The sequence below is a fragment of the Salvelinus alpinus genome, chromosome 31 (assembly GCF_045679555.1).
Source record: "Salvelinus alpinus chromosome 31, SLU_Salpinus.1, whole genome shotgun sequence".
Lineage (NCBI taxonomy): Eukaryota > Metazoa > Chordata > Actinopteri > Salmoniformes > Salmonidae > Salvelinus > Salvelinus alpinus.
Window position 1 is genome coordinate 10,294,491 of NC_092116.1, and position 24,098 is coordinate 10,318,588.

Here is a 24,098-nt window from a genome sequence, read left to right on the forward strand (position 1 = left end):
GTCCGGCAGAGAAAGAGGACGCCAAATCACTTAGTCATGTCCCTTCTTTATTAACAATTAACACTATTAACAAAGTCAGCAGGTCAACAAAGAAAATAATTTCTGTCATGGAAATGAAAGAAAAACAGTAACTTGTTCTCAGGGCAGAAAGGAGTGAGATTGGTTAAGATCATAAAAGTCGTGTTAAAGGCCAAACTGGGAATGAAATGAAGAAACCACTGATGGCAACTCTTGTGTTATGCCCTCTGCCACCCAGGACACCACCCACCAGCCTGACTTTTTGCTCTTTTCACTCTAAACAGTCAAAATAAATGTTGAAGGTCAACTTTAGAAAGGTTCAAACCAGGGACCTTGTGTCACACAACCCATGTTTAATGCCCTCCTACCTCCCTAACAGCATTTATTTTATTTAACTCTCACCTGTCACTGGTCACAAGTTTCCCCCCTGGCTGTGATTGGTTAACTTGGTTAAAAGTTCATCCACCTCGGTCATGGCTATAAGCGTTTGTTAAATTAAGTCAGTTAATTTTTGGGGCATTTTATCTAACCCTTATCCTAATTCTCCTAACCTGCAATGTAAGTTCTCCTAACCTGCTACGAAAAGTCAAATCTGATAAAAGATGTATCCAATCTTGTCAAAACCATCAAACCTCCCACTTGGCCTTATGTTTATTTCACTCTCACTGGTCCTTGAAAGCTCCGCCCACTGATAGTTGAGCTAGAAAACTGAAACCACACAGGGATTTGAACCAGGGACCTTCAGCATGGCAACCCAAGTGTTACACAATCCACCACCTACAAATATGACAGCAAGTGAGTTTTCTTTTCACTCTCACTGGCCATTGTAATGTCCCACCACTGGTAGTTTCACTTTCATCCAACCAATCACATTCAGCCCTCAGAACAAAATCGAATAAGGAGTAGCAGGGATTCCTAAAGATTGACACTATTCACTTTGAGGTATTGAAAACAGAAGACCACCATAGTAAGGAATGGACATGAACTGAAAAACAGGGATACAACTTTATTGAATGTTTTGACCATTAAAAACTTGTATGTAGAGTGTGCAGAGATCAGACAAAATACATTGATACTTAAAACACCCAGTGCAGTCAAAAATGTGATTATCCTGTGTTTTAAGTATATTTCCACACTGAGGTTGGAATAATACTGGGAACATGATGATAATGTTCTTTTAGTGTCAGAGCTGTTTGAAAAGACCCCCTGAAATGTCATCCTGTTTTGGTGGATGTAGTTTTACCCTTCCATGTTGACACCACCATGCTGTAAATTAGTTAATAGACCAATTTTTTTTTTTTTACCTTTATTTAACTAGGCAAGTCAGTTAAGAACAAATTCTTATTTTCAATGACGGCCTAGGAACAGTGGGTTAACTGCCTTGTTCAGGGGCAGAACGACAGATTTTTACCTCGTCAGCTCGGGGATTCAATCTTGCAACCTTTCGGTTACAAGTCCAACGCTCTAACCACTAGGCTACCTGCCGCCCAATGAGAAAGAGTTCCAAACTTCTCTGCAAATATCAGCTAATTTTCAGTTTTCCCCCTCCCAACTCAGACCACTCACAAGTCCTAGAGAAATTGCTCTTTGTTAAGAAGAGATTGAAACAATTATTTTTTTATCCCCAATTTCGTGGTATCCAATTGGTAGTTAGTCTTGTCTCATCACTGCAACTCCCATAGGGAGTCGGGAGAAGCGAAGGTCGAGAGCCGTGCGTTCTCCGAAACACAACCCAACCAAGCCTTACTGCTTCTTGACACAATGCCCGCTTAACCCGGAAGCCAGCCACACCAATGTGTCAGAGGAAACACCGTACTACACCTGCGGACCGTGTCAGCGTGCATGTACCCGGCCCGCCACAGGAGTCACTAGAGCGCGATGGGACAAGGATATCCCTGCCGGCCAAACCCTCCCCTAACGCGACGCTGGGCCAATTGTGCACCAATTGTGCGCTGCCCCATGGGTCTCCTGGTCGTGGAAGACCCTTAGACCACAGCGCCACTCGGGAGGCCAAGAAGATATTTTTGTTTATTTTCGACCATTGTTTTCAATTAAAATCACAGTAAAATACTTAATTGTTATCCAAAAATGATTTGATATTGAGATCAAAACGGCTGCATTGGACCTTTAAGTGTGCTTGATTTAGTCTGCCTGTTAAAATGGAACCAAGTGGCTAGTCCCAAAAGTGCAAACATGCTAAATCAAGCACACCTCAAGTATTTGAAAGTATCTGAAATACCTGTATGTATTTCACCAGGTGGAAGAGATGGCATGGAATATAACGAATGCTCATTTGTGCAACAAAAACGCTTGAACCGACAACGCTTCAGCAGTTCAAAGGAAATGTGACTTAAAGGCTGTGACTACTACTGTACATTTGCACTCTAGCACCATTACTCTCTTTCCTAAGCTCAGTGTCACCACAAATACAGCTACTATTTTACTGTTAAAAATACTTGTGTCAATAAGAAAACTTTCGCACATTCTAATGAAACAAAACCAGAATCCATGCTATTGTGACAGTATGTTGACCACATGTCCCGGATTGTGTGACAGTCCCACATTTTCCCCCTTTGTGCCGCATCCTGCAACGAAACAATCATGTCCCGCATTTTATCAACAAATTCAAGCACCACTAATATGCGCTTATGAAAAAATATATATTAGGATGTGGTAGTCTAAGCCTACTGGTGATGTTAAATTCTGGGAGGGGGGCTGCCAAATGTTGTTATTCATGTAGGCTACACTGTCCCGCAATATCATCCTGTAGTCTCGCATTTGGGTATTTTAAATGTGGCCATCCTATGTGGACAGGCATGCAGTGCATTTACAAACAACTTGCCCCCAAGTTTTTTGGGGTCATTATTTTCTGTACATTTCTACACAAAGTGTTTGTCACATGGATGGAATCCCATGGAACAATGGAGATGCAAAAGAGGGTCACTTTCCCAAGATTCCCAGGTTTTCCAGAAAACTGCCAACTGGGATTCCTGGAAAACCTGGGACTTTTTGGAAAGTTACTGGAAATTTGCAACCCTAAACCCATCTTTAAAAAGGATCAGAATGTGCAGGTCACCATGGTGCAGGTGCTCTCAGGAATCTTTCCCAGTGGCAGCAGGCTTTGAGCATATTCTGATGCGCTGAGAATGGCGTAGCCATGCTGAAGAGACCTTGGGAGAAACAGACATCAAGGTCAGTCACAGCTCTTAAAACAAACTAATCCTAGTCCCATGTCAATGTATTACTGGGGTGAACTTTGAGAAATGTCAACGACACAGTTGTATTTGTGACATAAGTGCACTATAAAGCTCAGCTAGGTAACTTGGTAATCCTTACCTGTGCATTCCTGGGTGAAGACAGGTGAACCGTGACATCAGGTAAACAAACTACACCGCAAGGGAGAGAAAAAAAGCTAAAGCATGTTCTTTCTATTACACAAGAGCAAAGCCAGGGAGTGTATTTAAAATGCGTAAAGTTTTTAAATGTTATCAAGTGTTTCAGTCCCACTCTAATCAGTAGTGTTCACAATACTCTGGAACCAAATGTTAAATTCAAGTCCATTTGTAGTTCCATTTGCGTTTTGAGTGTTCGGTAAACATCTAATGCATCCTGAATACACCCCTGGTGGATAGGTTGGGGTGGGCATGGTCAGGGGGGCACAGAGGGATGGTTTGGCACAGTGACAGAGTGGAGGAGGGATCTGAGGGAGGTGGAGGAGTCCTTTCTCAATAGTCTGAAAGCGTTTCCATTCTTCATGACAACAGGATGTGGAGAGAACTGACGGGTGGAGGAAAATGTCCAGTCCTTCTATAGGTAGACATTTTGGCTATTCGTTGGCTTTGGAAAAAGGGCAATGTGTCTTTGGAAATTTACAGAACCCACTACACCCCTGGCAGACAGTGTATACAGGGCAGGCTAGTTAAGCCTGCATTTAAGTCTGTCATTTCAGCTTGTGTTCACCCACGGAAGTTTTAGCTTAAAGAGTCTAACATTATACTCTATTTCAGCAAAGCATTGGATTTATGTTATATATTATATCATATTCCTCAGTCAACTCATTGGTTCGAATTGCAGGAGTCTTGCAGGGTCTGGGCTGTGGTATATCATAGACTACGGTGACTAGTGCTGATTCACGAGGACAACAACAACACCCACTGGCTACAGTTCATACATACACACGCTCGCGAGCATGTTCCTCACGCGTAGTACGCAGACCCTTTCTTTCCAGAGTGAGGCGGGGGTCGGCGCATGGAGAGAGAGGGCGGGGGCACCCTGACGAAGCATGGGGGAGGAAGAATGAAGCGTGAGGTGAGTTGGCATGACGATGGTGTGGCAGAGTAGTAGTGTGTAACAGCTAGTCCCCCAGTCACCCTGCCAGGGACGGGTGGGCATGAGTGAGTGGGGGGTGCTGTGCTCCTGTCTCCTAGCTGAGTGGCCAGCTGGGGTGGCAGGTAACCTAGCGGATAAGAGTGTTGGGCCAGTAACCGAAAGGTTGCTGGTTCGAATCCCCGAGCTGACTAGGTGAAAAATCTGTCGACGCACCCTTGAGCAAGGCACTTAACCCTAATTACTCCTATACGTCACTCTGGATAACGGTGTCTGACAAATGTAAAAATGAGAGGGGCAGAACCTATGTGAAATTACTCTGTCAAACTAGGAGGTGACGTTAGTAACCAGAGCAAAGCCAAAGAAACTACAACTAAAAGTTTTACTGGACAGCATACTCTGGATCGATGTGTATCCAACTACATCAGAAAAATGAAGAATCTGGTAAAATGCTGATTTAGTGGTTACACACATCAATGCTGTAACTTTTTTCTTCATTTTGAGAGTAGGAGTACATTTTCACAATTTTCAACCATTTATTAAACCATTGTTTTATTTTCAGCAGTTTGATACATATGGCCCAAGATCTTCTGACTCTTATTCTATGCCAAATGAGGGAGGCACCTTTTCTAAAATGCTAATCTGGTTTTGAAATGTGATTCCATAGTCAAAGGATTTCCATGACGCCGTCCTGCAACTTTAGTCCACATGGTGGCCCACTTTCAAAATAAAACAATTGTAGAACTTTAAATTCTCTGATTTTCAATGCCGCAAATGCTAAGGAGTATGGAAATCAATAATGAATCCAGATAATAATGAAAGATGTAGGGAAATGCATAAGATGTTATAGAATGAAATTGAGAGATGTATTTTTCTCACCAGCTTGCTCTCACAGCTTCAATGTCACTCACTAAGTTTTGTGCCAAACATATTCCAAATATCTGTAAAAGAAAGAAAATAAATTATGAATGTGATGTCTGTTGTACTTAAATGTTTTCATTAACATTTAACCAGTCCTGACTGAGTCAAGCTGCTCTGCTCTAAATTTCTGCTCTTCTACAATACTTCTCCACAAGATACTAATATGATGGACACAAGCCATATCAGTCATGTGTAGTGTGTCTAAACATCACTATATGCTGCTGAGACAAGTTAATGTTCTGAATCGAAGTAGCTTGCTCTGTTTCTAGGCTGAAAGTAGTCAAAGAAATGTTTCTCTTACCTGTAACAGTGCAACTCCTATGAAGATCCCAGCCACCACTGTCAGGTTGTCCTGTAGCCACTTCTCAAACTGTGGCACACAGCCTTTCACATGGATGTAAGTCTTCTGCTCTGCGTCCTACGATAATGAGACGTTTATTACAGGGAGGCTTCTTTTTGTAACCTTTTTTCTCGGCAATTTCGTGGTATCCAATTGGTAGTTACAGTCTTGTCTCATCGCTGCAACTCCCGTACGGACTCGGGAGTGGCGAAGGTCAAGAGCCGTGCGTCCTCCGAAACACAACTCAACGAAGCCGCACTGCTTCTTGACACAATGCCCACTTAACCCGGAATCTAGCCACACCAACATGTCGGAGGAAACACTGTACACCTGGCGACCGTGTCAGCGTGCACTGCGCCCGGCCCGCCACAGGAGTCGCTACTGCGCGATGGGACAAGGACATCCCTGCCGGCCTAACCCGGACGACGCTGGGCCAGTTGTGCGCTGCCCCATGGGTCTCCCGTACAGGGAGCTTCTTAGCCTCCAAATGGCATGAAAACCAAGCATATGCCTTCATTATACAACCATCGTATTACATAGCCCTTCATTATATTATATAACTTTATATATTCTCAGTAATGTCTCTTACATCATAATAATTAGAGGCTACTATATCAGGGAAACGAGAGGACAAATGTAAGGGAAGGAAATAGGAAGGCGGTAGAGAGGGAAAGTGGAGAGAAATGGAACAGCACTCACCGTTTTGGCTCGTACGTCATAGCCACACTGCGTGTTTATCACATCCTCCTAATGAAGAGAAATACAAGTGTTATCAAAAAGAGAAGTCAACTGCCAATACCCCCCAACCTCCATTGCTAATACTACTGACACCCATGACCATTTCCTGTTCGTGTGTCAATTCATGTTTGAGTTTATGACCAATAATATGAGCATGTTAGCATTAATGCCAGGCTGAGAAATGGTTTTTGCTGTCTCATAGATACTGCCATTTAAAAAAAAAAATGTTTGATTTAACTAGGCAAGTCAGTTGAGAACATTCTGGAACTAACCAGAAGCAAAATCATTGTCAGTGAACTACCCCTTTAACTGTAAAAGTGTGACACATTCATCAGGGAACACAATTTCCACTACATCTTGTAGGATTCATTGTTCAAAAGTGCCCCAATGATGAAAGACGTTACTGTATTAGTCCTGATCTTCCAGATACCATTATGAAAATAATTTAGCCCTTTGATGCTCTTGTCACAGGCAGTCCCATGTAGCTGATGTTTTCTGCATGTGTGGAGGCCATTGTTACAATGTTCTCTCCCTCCCTTTGTCGCCAGGACTTTTGTTCCCTCCCTCTTTGTTTATGTCTTTTCTCTTCTGTCACGTTCTACCTCTCCTATGTCCTTATGTCACAGTATCTATTCTTCAGTCAAACCCTTTTGTTGCTCACTTTTCTTGTCATTCTCTCTGACTCAACATGTCTTACTTTCTTGCTACCTCCCTCTTCTCCAGTTGAGGCACTCTTATGAAAGCAGCTTAGAGCTGTGTTCCAAATAGGAGACTTACTCACTTTCCTCCGTCCTTGACGACTCCCCCTCACATATCTGAGGAGACTGGCTCAGTGTACTAAATACCGCTAAAAGAAGAGCCATAGATGCAGTATATATATATAAGTCTGGCTAAAAGGAGTTTCCACCATATTGTTTTTTTTACCCATCCAGTCTTTTCAGATCTGCAACAGCAAGCCAAGGACGAAGGGGAAAGGAGTTGGTTTTCAGTTTGGAATCCAGGCTTGATTACCGAACTCCATGACCCACGTCTCTGACCAACCCTACCTAGCCCCTGTGAGACTTTCTTACCGCAGGATCCTTGGTGCAGCAGGAGAAGGGGACGCCACATTTCTCCCGACTGGGGTTGGTGTCCGTGCAGTTGAAGTAAATGTTGAGGTTCCAGTCGTCCGCTCCGAATGCGCCGCAACACTCCCACTGACAGGAAGCAACAGAGAAGAGAACATCATCAGCACGTCCACGTTGCTTCCTTTTCATTTCAAATGTGTTTCACTTTAAATACCCAGGAAGTTCCACTACCTCACAACACACGCACACACTTGTGTTGCACGGGTTGACTCGTAACCCACAGTCCACGAGATTATATAATAAAGTCCTGTATATTGCTCTGGATAGGAGCGTCTGATCGGTGACTAAATATGTCCAAAAAATATCTGGACACTGACTAAGTTTATCACCTCTCACCTAGCCTAATATAACATTAACTCCTGCAGAATTTACGTATCTCTTGCAGTAAAATGATACACCAAAATGTACATTGACTCAGGAACAGGAGTGGAGAAATGATGATGGATTTATTTCAGCATCTGAGAATGAATGTGCGGTTATGCATCATCTGTGAAGGTGGTGAGGCTATCTTTATCAGCATCATAAAAGCTGATAGTATTTCAACCACATAAAAGATGCATCCAAACCGAACTGAAATCTTATAGAGTTTAAACAACTTTTAAATTGTGTTAAAACCGGCCAAATTCTAAAGCACAAATATAGGCCTATCTAGGAAGGCCTGTCAAAAAATCTTTCTGCCATCTCTTACTGTACAGCGCATTTTCTATATTTGTGGGTTAGGGTCGGGCCTCAGATTTTCACATATAGTCAGGCAGTTGCAGATGGGTTGTTACCAATTGCGTGCGGATGAACAAAGAGCTGACCCACACACCATACGCACACACACACACACTACTGCAGCATAGCAGTGCTATCATTTATGGTGAAAACAAAGAGTCCAATGTTTAGAGGGAATGACTTTGTAGTGAATTCCTCTCTCATCTCACACCATCAGTGTGGGTGGTGTGTGACTCACAGAGATTGTGGAAGGCTGTAAACAGGGCACATATTTACAGCGTCTCAGAGCAGGATGCTGATCTAGGATCAGTTTTGCCTTTCAGACCCTAATGAATAAGAAGAGGGGGGAGTGAACTGATCCTAGATCAGCACTCCTACTATAAGACGCTTTGTGAATAGAGGCCCAGATGGAAAAACGACAAGCGCCTCTGCCAACCAGTTGGCTACACGAACAAAGGCCTGCCACTGAATAGAGAAACTGAGACGAAGACCAATCCAGAGAGGAGATTCTACACAAGGCCCTTGTGAATTCAATACATATGTTGGCTAAAGCGCATATGAATTCATTTACATTTACATTTTAGTCATTTAGCAGACGCTCTTATCCAGAGCGACTTACAGTAGAGTGCATACATTTTTCATAACATTTTTTATTTTTTTTTATTTATTTTTTTACATACTGAGACAAGGATATCCCTACCGGCCAAACCCTCCCTAACCCGGACGACGCTATGCCAATTGTGCGTCGCCCCACGGATCTCCCGGTTGTGGCCGGCTGCGACAGAGCCTGGGCGCGAACCCAGCCCAGCCTGGGCGCGAACCCAGAGACTCTGGTGGCGCAGCTAGCACTGCGATGCAGTGCCCTAGACCACTGCGCCACCCGGGAGATCTATCATTTCTGATAACAATATAAGGAGCCTGAGTGAGGATTTTAAGACACATTATTGAGTGAAGCAAAACGAATGAATCATTTATATTATATCATATTTAATGTTTAATTACCGAACCACTGTATTACATTGAAAGTAATTCAGCATAACTAATTTTAATATGGTAATAGCTTTAGCACCTCATCATTGTATGATATGATTAGCAGTCCAATAAGTGAAAGTGGTTTAACGAGTGCAGAGGTAAATTGCATTGAACACTTTCATTAGCCATCAACTGCTTTGCTCCCTTCCATCTTTCTCTCCGTCTCATTTTAATGTTAGTCTTTATAAAGGCAATTCCATAAAATACAGTTTAAAAAGAGACAATTATTTTGGGTTCATTTAGGTCCTAGGTCTTTAGGACTACGATTTGTGTACATTTGAGTTATTTAGCAGACGCTCTTATCCAGAGCGACTTACATCGCCGTTAGGCTACCTGCAGTCTAAAGAAGAATCACAATCACCTTTAATCGCAAAGTACATTTGCATGTACCAGGAATGTGAAATGGTGTTGTCACAATAAAACAGAATACACAATAGACAGAATCTACACAATAAACGTAATATACAGACAGATGATACACAATCTACACAATCAACTGAATATACAGACAGACGATACACAGAATATACACAATAAACTGAATATACAGAGAGATGATACACAATAAACTGAATATACAGACAGACAGTACACAATAAATGGAATATACAGACAGACAACACAGAATATACACAATAAACTGAATATATAGATAGCCGATACACAAAATATACACAAACTGAATATACAGACGGACGATACACAAAATATACAGACAGAATGTTACTGAAGACATACATAAGTATATACCCTTTACACACAGAGCAATAAAACATTTCCAAACAAATGTAAAACAGGCCTGAACAAATGTAGGGTCCAACATATGTACAACATTAGTAATCTTCCACAAAACCTAAGTACAGCAATGGTACAGTAGTAACTGCAGTTTCACAGCAATCAAATTAGTTAATTAATTAAATTCAAGGGAGAGGCAAATACCAGTAGACACTGGGGCCCTCAAGAACCTGGATAGTCAGCCCCAGTGAAAATCCTCACATGGCCTCTCCCACAATATCTGCTCTAAGTAGCTCATCTGTGATTCTTCCCCCATGTATCTCCAGTGTATTACAAAAGAGGTGCAGTCCTCTTTTATCCAGTAAGAGCACTGATCCACTGGCTTGTCACATCTCCAACCAGTAACAGTTCACTGTACGCCCTTGGGCTCCATAAAGTACTCTGCTCACCTCCTGTGTCAGCAGTCTGATCCACCTTTAATATCTTGAGGTGGCTTCAGTGTCCCTTGAGGGCATCTGTACTGATGTATGACATGCGCAGATTGAGATAAGTAAACATGTTGAATCTGATCGCCGCTGTTGTGACTCTTAATAGTAAAATAATACTAGTGTCTATCTTTCACCATGAAGCTCTTTATGATGAGACCTTTGTCCAAAAGCTTTTACACCGAGAGATGTTACAAGTACAGTCTACTCTGGCGAATCTGGCCAAAAGAACCTGCAGGAACATAATTGATGGAAATCAGTACTGTCTGCAGGTTTTCACAGCTCAGGACGAGGCTTGCCAAACTTGATGCCGTCTCCTCCACCAGAGTACCCACTACGAATGCTTCACAAAAAGGGTCTTGAGCAGCCATGCCACTTGCTTATCAAATAGATCATTCATGACCACATTGAAATTAGTGAGACTCCAGAAGAGCGGACCAAAGATGTACCACTTCATGTGGGGGACCAGAATTCATCTTTAAAAAATTACAATTGGGAGATTTCCGTGACGAGCACAGTATTTCAAATCCTCCATCCAGCAAGTCAAGCACCTTTTACACACTTATGTAAGGCATGCTGCAGTATGTTTACCTCTTTGCAATTGAGACTAAGGCTCTTAATTTGTTGCCAATTGTCAAAGCAATATTATAACGGCCATGAGAATTCTATGTGGAATCTACCAGCCTTTCTACTTACATGATCTTTAATCACGTCTCCAACAAACATTTTATCATGCTGCTCATGGAGACATTTGAACAGAAATCCAATACGATAGACTAAGCGTTGGCAACCATCTTTTAACCAGTTTAGTAACTATGAATCAGCTGGCAAGGCAAGGTTTAACTCCTCCTTCAGGAAGCACTTTGTTTTTCTGTTAAACAGGCCAGAGAAAAAAGGCAAAACAGTCTCTTTTAAGGAGCTAGAAGAAAAACCTAGCTTCATTTGGTCAGCTGTGCATAGAATCTGAGAGCGATTAGAGGTGAGCTACTACTTCCCAATAGCAATCCTTCTCTTTGGCTCTTGTCATGACTGTCCACGAGAATCCAAAATAGGTCAGATAAGGTTTGCAATGAAACTTCACTCTCACCCATAGAGGGGGAAGGAAAGAACTAGTGGGGATTAACAACTCACGCCCTGTTGTAAATCAAGGGAGAAGATTCAGGCCTGCGCTCTCAGGATTCAAAGGAATGTTCTTTGTCTCAGCTGAAACTCTCAAAAGTGAAACTGAAATGTCTTGAGTCAATACGTATTCAACACATTTGTTATGGCAAGACTAAATAAGTTCAGGAGTAAACATTGCTTAACAAGTCATATTATACGTTGCATGGACTCACTCTGTGTGCAATAATAACAGTGTTTAACATGATTTTTTATGACTTCCTCATCTCTGTACCTCACACATTCAATTATCTGTAAGGTCCTTCAGTCGAGCAGTGAATTTCAAACACAGATTCAACAACAAAGACCAGGGAGGTTCTTCTAATGCCTCGCAAAGAAGGGCACCTATTGGTAGATGGGTAAAAAAAGAGCAGACATTGAATATCCCTTTGAGCATGGTGAAGTTATTAATTACACGTTGGATGGTGTATCAATACACCCAGTCGCTACAAAGATACAGGCGTCGTTTCTAACTCAATTGCCGGAGAGGAAGGAAACCTCTCAGGGATTTCACCATGAGGCCAATGGTAACTTTAAAACAGTTACAGAGTTGAATGGCTGTGATAGAAGAAAACTGAGGATGGATCAACAACATTGTAGTTACTCCACAATACTAACCTAAATGACATAGTGTAAAGAAGGAAGCCTGTACAGAATACAAATATTCCAAAACATATTTTTCATACTTAAAAAAAAAAAAAAAAAAATCTCTTCCACTTTACATTACAGAGTATTTTACATTACAGAGTATTTTGTGTAGATCGTTGACAAAAATATATATATAAAATATATAAAACACTGGAAAAATCACATTTTTGACTGCAAACATATTGTGCTGGGTGGTATGTACTCCACAGCAGATTTCAAATTGACCTGATTCCTGGATTGCGAGGAATATTGAAGATACTATGGGAGATTCTCATGTCGTGGATAAAAAGATCCTTTTCACAAAAATTGTTAAGAGCGCTACACATCCGACGAGAATCGTTGGCCACCCTGCATCCCCTAGTTGCTATAGAAACATGGTATATGTTGCCAAGGCATTTGGAAATGTGAGTGGGGCAACCAGGTTCTATCGCTTTCTCACACGCCAACACACACATGCTCCTACCCCCGCACCTTACAAGACCATCTCTTCACCTTACTCAAACCAGAGCTTCTCCTCTGTAATAACTACATTTTCTCATACACACACACACACACACTGATCTTCAAACACTTACATATTCCTGTGTGAAGTCTATGAGGTTCTGGAGGTCGATGTCGTCCCGGTACGCCCGGATGTTATTGTTGATGAAGAAGTTGAGCTGGTCCTTGATCCAGTCCTTAAAGACAAAGGCCAACACTCCAGCCGTCAGCTCCAGGAAGAAGATGATCCCCAGGAATACAGAGAACTGGAATACAGGAACAGGGGGATAAAGAGAGTCATAAAGAGAGGGGGACGGAGAGGAGGAAAGAGAGGGATAAAAAGAGTGGGAAAGAGAGGGATAACGAGAGGGGGAACACTAACACACCTGACTAATCAACTACGCAGAAGTGTTCTGTAATAGCTGATGTGTGAGACGGTACATGGTGGGCTGGTTTCCCAGCCCCAGAAAAAGGCTACACATCATGGACTAAACATGTGGGACATAGCCGCGGGAAGTACAGGCACTAAGTCTGGGGAAGGTGTGGGAGTTCAAGAGGGAGCCAATCATCTATATAACATATACATAAATGATGTACATACACACACATAGAAATGTGTATGTCTATGGGATCCAACTGGGAGTGAGAGAGTTGTGGACGTACAAACTTGAGCAGTAAGGTGTTTTCCCTCAGCGCTCCGATGCAGCCGGCGAAGCCCAGGATAAACATGACCCCTCCCGTCACCAGGAAGAGCCAGACAGGGTCAAAGCCCCCCAGGTCTGTGATGGACGAGATGTTGGAGAGAACACCCTGGAGAGAAAGAAAGAGACAGCGTGTGAGAGTGAGAGAGAGAGAGAGAGAGAGTGAGAGAGAGAGTGAGAGAGTGAGAGAGAGAGAGAGAGAGAGAGAGAGAGAGAGAGAGAGAGAGAGAGAGAGAGAGAGAGAGAGAGAGAGAGAGAGAGAGAGAGAAACATTTTGGTTAAAAAGGAAGCTATAAAACCATGTGAGGGAATAGAGTGCATAAAAGGCAGGATGAATAGAACATGTAAGGGGTCAAGTGTTAAAATAATTCAGAGAGTTCTAATTTAGAGTTCCTCTATTCCACTACGACCCAACCTTGTGTAAAGAATTCATAAAAAGTCCTTGATCAAAAAGAGGTTCTGTTTTGGCCTGGGATACCTCAGTAACAGGCACCACTATCATTCTAAGGTTAACTCCCTATTATACAGTATGTCAAGCTGTCAGCCTTGGTATTCTTCTACCAGCTCCTCCCTAGTAGATTTTTTGTATTTTTTTCTACTTAACTACGCAAGTCAGTTAAGAACAAATTCTTATTTACAGTGATAGCCTACCAGGGAACAGTGTGTTAACAGCCTTGTTCAGGGGCAGAACAACCGATTTTTACCTTGTCAGCTCGGGATTTGATCCAGCAACCTTTCAGTTACTGGCCTAATGCTCTAACATCTAGGCTGTCTGCCACCCCAGATTCAATCATTCTAATAAAAACAACTATGTTTGTATTCCCCAAAACAACTCATGCACTTCCTCCTTACTGGTTTTGTGCTTCTTTACTGCTTAGACCCAAGACCCAAGATAGACAAACTATAGACAACACAACAAGCACATAAGTAAGACAAAATGGCTCCTACAAGGCCTGTATGTCAGAGCAAGGCAAAAGAGTAGACAGTGCCCTTATGGGTACTTCTGGTGTTGTTTCCGTAATCATATTTTCACAAATTACTCCAAATACTCCCAAGTTTGAGAACTTGAGCTGTCTTATATCAAGATAATTCTTGGGAGCATGCCATGGTGCTGGTCAGCAGGTGGTTTGCTACTCTTCCAGACACAAGGGAGAAAAATGACAAAGGGTGGGAAAAGACTGATTGTATATTGCACTTAAGTGAACATTTCTTTGTTTAATAAGACCTTATTTGATGTTCTTACTGGGTCCTTATGTTACCCAGTCTCCACTCACCTTCTCATTCCATGCCCATAGTCCGATTCCAAGGAAGGCCACACCCAGCAACTGAAAGAGACCACAGAAAGACAATATGTCACATTAATCACGCTACTGCATCATATACTGTCACAAATCTCAGAGACAAAAAGAGGGTGAAACCTCTCCTTCCTGCACTCAAGTTCACCTTTGTCAAAATGTATTATCTTTCAATTTCACCTTTGACGGTTAAAAAAGTTTTCCACATCATGGGTGTCAGCGATGCTCGTCAGTTACATAAACACACAACTCACATTACTTCACTTTCCAGTAATAAATTGCATGTTTGGACATCTTCACTTGCATATTCTAAACAGGAGTCAAGGATTTAAAAAAGCCAGAATGTACAATTCTCCCAAGGAATTCCTCACTCAACTGCAACGTATGCCCAGTCAGAATATTAGCGATTTGATTTCTGGGACAATTTAGTGAAACCCTTATTCTGAAAAGCCAGACAGAACTAACTAACTAATTTAGTGATAACATCTTAAACTGCTATCTCAGTTGAAAGGGAGAGACAAGTCTGAGGTGCCTCCCTCCCTGTCTGACCGTCTGTCCGTATGTTTGTCTATTCTGTTTTTCTGCCTGTCCGTACATCCGTCTGTCTGTCTGAAAGGAAGCTGTGGGGTGGGGCCAGGCATCTGGAATCTGGCTGAATGCAGTGGACCATTTCCAAATGACAACAACAGGAAGTGAACGAGACAGGCCCACGCTGTCCAACCTTCCAGCTCGGATTGAACAGGCAGCGCTGTGCAACTTTGCTGGCCCTATATGTCACGGAATGATATGAACAAACGGTTGCATTTATACGCCAGCTACAGGGGACATTGGGACACTGGCAGAGCGGCCATTGCACCCCATCTGGTTGCAGTCTGGCATCGTTTGCAAACTATTACTCTATCCTGAACAGCACTGATCTCCTGTTAGTGCACCAGGGCCACTTCATGTGGTTGTAATACAGAGCTGTTGGCTAAGGTCTGGTCTGAGATCCGAGGCCTAGGGGCAAGTATAAAGAGGGTGCCACAACCAACAGAGATGTGTGGCTAGATGAGCTGAGCTATAAAGACTTCGATCAGCCATTGTTCGATGATCAACGATACAAGTTCATTGTCACTCTGGAGAAGAATGACATAACATGTAGGGTGATGGCGCAGTTTGGTCAGTGCTCTGCATATTTACTGTATGTGTGAGAGGAAGGGCCAGAAGGAGCCGTCCTGTGTGTTCTGATGGCTGGGACACCCAAACGGCTTGGATCAATAGGCTACACTAACATGAGAGACAAGAGCTAAGCCTCGACAGCTGGGTGATGGACATAGTCAATGCACTCATACACCCACACTCATGCACACCCATACACACACACACGCAAATCACAAATGGAGTGATACACGTGCATGCATACACACAGTAATGTGGTAGCTTGATCTTCTCATAAAAACACAGAAACCCCAGCTGTGGCTAAAACAACACGTCAGAGGGATGGATAGTCCCGGTTAAAGCAACCCTCCTCCATCTCGGTTTCTGCCTACAGTGAGGCCCTAATGGTTGTTTGTCAACCGAGGGGTGGGTGTTGGCAAATGTAACGGCTCTGAGTTGTTTGAATTCTACCTAAAGACAATGAGGGTGGTTTTGTGTAGCCCAGAACTGTTTGTGCTCCTGCCAACTCCATTGCTGTCAGTCAAGCCAAACAGGACCATGAGTGACAGGGAGCTGGCATGATAGCACAAACAAACTGGCTAGGTTTTGGGGGGCGATTATATCAATATCCTGAAAAAAATGCTTGGTGATTCTTAGAACAGCCTAACTACTAAGTTCCTTCCCCTTGACAACAATGCCTAAAGGCATCTGTTGTCATGACAACAGAGAGCACTTCGACTTGTCATTCATCTCAGCAAGGCTCACGGTCACATACCACGTCTTCAGAAAGTACTCATACCCCTTGACATATTCCACATTTTCTTGTGTTACAGCCTGAATTCAAATGGGTTAAATAGATTTTTGTCTCACCCATCTACACACAACACCCCATAATGACAAAGTTAAGTTATGTTTGCAAATGTATTGAAAATAAAATACAGAAATATCTTATTTACATAAGTATTCACACCTGTGAGTCAATACTTTGTAGAAGCATCTTTGGCAAAGATTACAGATGTGAGTCTTTCTGTGTAAGTTTGTAAGAGCTTTCTACGCCTGGATTGTGCAACATTTGCCCACTATTCTTTTCAAAATGAATTGCTAGACAACCATTTTCAGGTCTTGCCATAGCTTTTCAAGTAGATTTAAGTCCGAACTGTAACTCCTGAACATTCACTGTCTTCTTGGTAAGCAATTCAAGTGTAGATTTGGACTTTGGAAAGGTGAATTCATCTCTCAGTGTCTGCTGAAAAGCAGACAACAAGGTTTTCTTTTAGGATTTTGCCTGTGCTTAGCTCCATTCAGTTTATTTTTTATCCAGAAAAAATCCCCAGTCCTAAACGATTACAAGCATACCCATAACATGATGCAGCCACCACTATGCTTGAAAATATGGAGAGTGGTACTCAGTAATGTGTTGTAATGGATTTGCCCCAAACATGTGTATTCAGGACAAAAAGTGAATTGCTTTGCCACATTTTTTGCAGTATAACTTTAGTGCCTTGTTGCAAACAGGATGTATGTTTTGGAATGTTTGCATTCTGTACAGACTTTATTCTTTTCCCTCTGTCAATTAGGTTAGCATTGTGGAATAACTGCAATGTTGTTGATCCATCCACAGTTTTCTTCTAGCACAGGCCATTAAACTCTGGAACTATTTTAAAGTCCCCATTGGTCACTTGGTGAAATCCTTGAGCGGATTCCTTCCTCTCCTGCACTTTTATTGGCTACCAGTTCAGAGACAATGGAGTCAAATGCGAGACTAGAAAGTAAGCTGTATTATCATACAGGGATATTGTCATACAGTGTGTGAACCAGAATTGGGATGAGAATAATAGTGTTAGGCTAAATCTCAGGTTGTTAAATGCTGTATCAGAGGCAATTTATGGCCGACACACACTGTGGGTCATGTAGCCTAGATATGGTTGGTTTACTGTGCGTTTCGAAGCACAATCTGCAGATTTAGGGAAAAGAGAAAATGTGTCTGGTCCTCTGGGCCCCATTTTGAATGTGTCCTCGTCGAGGGAAGAGAGAGCCATGATGAATAAATTCACCCTAAATAAAGTAACCCTTGGGAGTAGGGTTGAGCTGCATACATGTCAGGTTAGGGTTCGTTTTCTGTATATCATTGAAAGATCGATTATTGGTTACTTAGTACACAACCCTATTAGCTATTTGTTTATCAACCGTATGAGAATTGTAACCATCACTATAATAAATGATCCCTTCAGCCATTGAAAGCAAGACGGCTGAAACGTTTGTAGGGAAATGCAAACTGTACCTACACCACTTCTTTAATTCCCTGAGATTACACTGAATATCAAAATGGCTGGCAAGACCTGGTAGCTTTCCAAAAAACAAATAAACAGGGAAATGCTTACTTACGAGCCCTTTCCCCAACAATGCAGTTCACAAGTATGAATATTAACAAATAGATAAAAAGAAAATAGTAATAAAATAACAATAACGAGGCTATATACAAGGAGTACCACCGGTACTGAGTCAGTGTACTGGGGTATGAGGTAGTTGGAGTGATTGACTGAGGTTATATGTACATGTAGGTTTGGTTAGGTGATTGATTAAAGTACATGTAGGTAGGGGGTGAAAACAGAAAGTCTGGGTAGCTGTTTAATTAACTGTTCAGCAGTCATGGCTTTGGGGTAGAAGTTGTTCAGGAGCCTTTTAGTCCCAGACTGCTACCGCTTGCCGTGCGGTAACAGACTGACTCGGGAGGCTGGAGTCTTGGACAAGGAGCTCGGCCCCAGTGACGTGCTGGGCCGTACGCACTACCCTCTGTAGCGCCGTGCGGTTGGATGCCGAGCAGTTTCCGTACCAAGCAGTGATGCAGCCAGTCAAGATGCTCTCAATGGTGCAGCTGTAAAACTTTCTGAGGATAAGAGGGCCCATGACAAATCTTTCAAATCAACACAGTCAGATACTGGAGAAGAACTGACTAAAAATGTAATATCTCCACGGGCCAGAGGATAATCTGAACTCTAAACTCACAACTGTAGTGATAGGGTAAAGAGATGAGGAGGATTATCATTATGTATAAAGCTATAGTCATAATTCACACTCACTCCTCTTTAGCACATTTAATGTGATGTGACAATGACAAATCACAACGCAAACCCTTTGGTTTCCATGGTTCTTGTTTTGTAAAGACTCCAGTTGTGTAATATGTGATCTCGAACTTCACCAGACACTGTGAGGTACTCCAGACGATGGTCCCAGATGGACCCCCAGAGAGAAAACTATTACAAAAATACCACAAACAATGTTTCTTCTGGCTGCCATTCTGTTGCTATAGCTGTGTCCAAAGCCTTTATTTATCCACTGGCCTTTAATTCATTACAGCCCGATGAGAACTTTCTGTAATGTTGATACAATGTTGATACAATGTTGATACAAATGTGCGAAAGCCTGAAAATATTACATTCCAATGTCAGATAAAATGACAATTCTTTGGGTTATTAATGATAGTTTTAAATGTGGTTGATAGTGATTTCAGTGAGTTAGGCCTATTGTTGGCCATGGCATGGATGTGTGGCTTCAATGACAAACAGAAAGCTTGGATTTAATAGAATATGCAGTGACAGAAAGTTTAACGCTGATACTGCACTCATAATCCCATTGAAAATTCTGCAATAAATTATTGACGCAACCTCTCTTTAGTGGCACTAGCTCCATTTATAAATCTGATATCATGAGCAATTCTGTATTACACAACGCAATACCCTCCAAAGACATTTAGGATAGAGTTGTGTAGTTTATCAAAGCCCTCTCACATGGATCTTTGATATATACTGTATATATATTGTCACATCTTGACGACAACGGGCAACCGTAAAGGGGTTCTCACATGCAAACCATCTCTATGGTCCTAGCTTGCTTTATCTCAGAATCAGAGATGTTACTGGCATTAGGCATTACCCATAAATACCTTAACTCTTCACCAGCATTCCCATTCATCTCAACATCTATACCAGCTTTACCACAAATTGGTTATCAAAAGTACATTATAGTACAGAATGCATAACCATGCCAGCGACATGGCTAGAACCATTGCAGGTATAGGTTCTCTATCATGGCAGGTGATATCAGGCTCTTGCAGCCGCATCACTTAAGACCACAATAATGCTCAAACCATTAGCAGACCACTGGCTCTCACGATCATGGACATGGTCCCATGGCACTGAAAGCAGACAATGCCGAATGGGACGGACTTTAGGAGGAAGGTCAGAGGGAGGGGTTGAGGGGAACAAAGGCGATGGAGGGCGTTGAATGGGATTACATTAGCATTGAATTAACCAGGCAACCATTTCTGCCAAACTCCTGCGAGCCAGCATAAGACTTTAGAGAGTCACATGACCTGTACGTAATCCTAATGGGAAAAGCTCTCCCTGGTCAGCTATTCCCAGTCCAAAAACTTTCCAGAGGCAACAGATGAAGAAAAAGCATCATGGGAAGACTTTGCCTTTTTTCAATCTTCAAGGGAAGACATTGAAGAGCCAAATTTGTTTTTCAGAGATAGGCTTATTATATAAAAATGTCCTTGTTATGGTCTTTGTCCCTCTGGACATGACCCTTAAACTCTGGCTCATGCATTTCTCTAACGGGGCAGTTGAAACTAAAGGGGAATAAGAAACACAGACGTGAGTCCAAAACATGTTCTCCCAACAATAGTGATGTTTATTTAATTAATTAACCTATTTTTCCAGCTACTTGGTATCATATAGTGAGCTCTCCCTGTCGGACATGAAGTCACTGAAATAATGATGGGATCTTTAGAAGCTATCCTCCTTTTTCAGTGTTGTCAGTCCTACAATCAATGGTATACTGTAGGTTCGCAGTAGATCTGAGACAATTCACTAATAGGCCTAGTCACAATTAGATTAGGTGTGTAGGCTAAGTGTTAGGTAAACAATAAGCTGTCTTGGAATGGACATTCATTAGGCCTACTTTTCACAGGGAAAAACTGAGTGTGAATTGAGTAGACATAACCCTCTACGCATGGATCGAGGCCAACGTCTTTTAAAAGTATTTTTTTGGACCTGTCCGGACCAATCATCTTTTTTTTAATCTTCTTTGGTGCGATCTGGACTGGCCTTGATTTCAACGTCCATGGACATAGATTTGTCCGGAAAAGTTTGTGCTGTGCTCTACTGTACTGTGCTTTGCTGTCCAAACTTGTGAAACATAAAGTTGAAGTCGGAAGTTTACATACACTTAGGTTGGAGTCATTAAAAACAGTTTTTCAACCACTCCACAAATTTCTTGTTAACAAACTATAGTTTTGGCAAGTCGGTTAGGACATCTGCTTTGTGCATTACACAAGTAATTTTTCCAACAATTGTTTACAGACAGATTATTTCACTTATAATTCACTGTATCACAATTCCAGTTGGTCAGAAGATTACATGCACAGTCAACAAAGTGTCTTTAAACAGCTTGGAAAATCCCAGAAATGTATGTCATGGCTTTAGAAGCATCTGATAGGCTAATTGACATAATTTGAGTCAATTGGAGGTGTACCTGTGGATGTATTTCAAGGCTTACCATCAAACTCACTGCCTCTTTGCTTGACATCATGGGAAAATCAACAGAAATCAGCCAAGACCTCAATCCTATAGAACATTTGTGGGCAGAACTGAAAAAGCGTGTGCAAGCAAGGAGGCCTACAAACCTGACAGTTACACCAGCTCTGTCAAGAGCAATGGGCCAAAATTCACCCAACTTATTGTGGGAAGCTTGTGGAAGGCTACCTGAAAAGTTTGACCCAAGTTAAACAATTTAAAGTCAATGCTACCAAATACTAATTGAGTGTATGTAAACTTTTGACCCACTGGGAATGTGATGAAAGAAATAAAAGCTGAAATAAATCACTCTCTCTACTATTATGCTGACATTTCACATTCTTAAAATAAAGTGGTGAGCCTAACTGACCTAAGACAGGGAATTTTTACTAGTATTAAAGGTCAGCAATTGTGAAAAACTGAGTTTAAATGTATCTGGCTAAGGTGTATGTAAACTTCCGACTTCAACTGTAGCTTTCTATGATTGGTTCAGATTTGGTCTGGTCCGGACTGGACCAAATCTGAACCAATCATTTGGTCGGGTCCGGATCAGACCAAATCTGAACCAATCATAGACATCTATGTTTCACAAGTTTGGACAGCAAAGCACAGGACAGCAAAGCACAATACAGTAGAGTACAGCAGAGTACAGTACAGTAAAGAAAAGTAGAGTGTAGTACAATACAGTAGAGCACAGTAGAGCACAGTAGAGTACAGTATAATGTACTGTACTGTACCCTACTTTACTCTGATGTACGTACTGTTCTCTACTAAATTAAACTGTACAATACTCTACGGAATACAAATCTTCTGTACTGTATCGTACCGTACTGTACTCCACTGTACCGAGCTGTGCCATACTCTATTGTGCTGTTCAAACTAATGAAATATAGACTAGACGTCTATGATTCGTTCAGACTAGTCCAGACTGACCAAATGTGTACTTGTTTGGGGGCGGAGCTCATTAGAACAGTATGCTTTGCGTGTGTTTATTTTTTACATTTACATTTTGGTGATTCAGCAGATGCTGTTAATCAGAGCGACTGACAGTCAATGCATTCAATTAGGGTAGATGAACAACAACAGATCAGTTACTGAGACTGTTATTGTCGTTGAAGTGGACTGTTGGTTTATTTAGTAGGACTGCTTTGAACATTATCACTGACAATTTTAAGCTTTTGTAAAAGCTAACATAAGTGCATGTGACAGATGGCAGCAATGATACATATTCTACATTGCAATCGTTCCTATATTATATGGATTACTTGAGAATGTCTAGTATGTGCAGTTGAAATTTGGCCATAGAATCAATGACAAAGAAAATACGTATTTTAAACGTGCATAAATGACATATTTTCCACTTTCATTCAGAACCCGAAAAACGCTTGTAAAATATTTATTTTCAATCTCCAGAAAAGATGCCACTTCAACGTTTGGATGTTAGACGTTTTTTCAACGTAATTTTGCTTACTGGGAATGGAGTCCGATGATGATAATAAATAGTGCATATTCATGTTTACGCAACCATTCGCATGTGAAGAAAAACTTTTCACAATGATGTGAGTTGGTCCCGACAAACGAGGACAGAAAGCGGATTACCGGGAACCGTGGAGACTGAAAATTAAAAAGTGCTCTGAGTAGCAGTCTATGTGAAGGCTATTGTGCATATCCACAAACCAAAATAAGCAAGTTAAAAATAGCTTGCAATGCATGGCAACACAACCAAAGTGGCTTGCTGCTATACACACATCGAAAGATCACATGTTATCATTTATTATAGTTTTTAACGGACGATCATTTAATACGTCAATATACCAACAGCTTGTGAAGCATCTTGGTCGTAAAATCCTCATGGGAATATTATTCACAATAATTAGGCTATTATAATATCACTTAAGCCATTTCCTCTAGCTGGGCCTACAGTTTAATTTTACAACATCAGATTGCAGATTCAGAATTGCACAATGAAAGACAATACGAGTGGCAAATAGCAAGAAGAAAAACACACTTACCCAAAATATTATGTTAAATCCAAAAATAAAATATTTGATGCAGCAACTGACTTCATGGCCTTTAAAATGTTTTCCTGACATACTTGAATTTCATACAGTAGGCTTCATAGACTGATAAATATGCCGGATCATAGGCTCGCAGGCGGCAGGTTCAGCTCCTCGGCGATCCAATTCTTGGAACTGGCTGTCTGCTCGGTTCATCCAAATAAAATAAACATACTGTAGCCTATCCCTCGACACAGATGTCACCCTGATAATAAAAGTAGAATAATGCACAATCTAACACTGTAAATAGCAAACAAACGTCAACCTATCCACTCTGCGTTTACAACTAACGGGACCTCTCAGTTGTCACCGATCACATCGGATAATCGTTCCCCCACAGTTATGGCTGCGTTTTTAAAGAACTACAGCTACAACCAATCAGATGTTTGACTGTTAAGTAGTGGGTTGTTCTTCCTCTTCCTGCTCTTCCTGCCCAAGTTTAGCTCGAACCCCTAGTTACCCTAGTGGTTAATAGTGTTTGGCGGTTAATAGTGTTTGGCCAATAACCGTAAGGTTGCTGGTTCGAATCCCTAAACCAGCAAGGTGAAGAAAGAAACCATTCTGCCCTTAAGCAAGGCAGTGACTCCTAGGCTGTAATATTTTTTAA

The 24,098-nt window shown here is 41.7% G+C and overlaps 1 protein-coding gene across 2 annotated transcripts; it reads right to left on the reverse strand.

The window, feature by feature from the left end:
- Positions 1-26: 26 nt before the first annotated feature.
- Positions 27-23,842, reverse strand: tspan5a (tetraspanin 5a). Of its 2 annotated transcripts, XM_071378853.1 has the most exons (10): positions 23,447-23,840; positions 14,701-14,751; positions 13,389-13,535; positions 12,821-12,991; positions 7,414-7,539; positions 6,305-6,352; positions 5,567-5,683; positions 5,224-5,285; positions 3,355-3,404; positions 27-3,188 (listed from the first exon to the last, which is right to left on the reverse strand). In XM_071378853.1, exons 1-9 carry the CDS (start codon positions 23,525-23,527, stop codon positions 3,392-3,394), a joined length of 816 nt encoding a protein of 271 aa, XP_071234954.1. In that variant the 5' UTR covers positions 23,528-23,840; the 3' UTR covers positions 27-3,188; positions 3,355-3,391. The 2 variants fall into 2 exon arrangements, with proteins under 2 accessions (XP_071234954.1, XP_071234955.1); XM_071378854.1 differs by lacking the exons at positions 27-3,188; positions 3,355-3,404 and adding an exon at positions 3,417-4,290 and having other exon boundaries at positions 23,447-23,842.
- Positions 23,843-24,098: the final 256 nt, after the last annotated feature.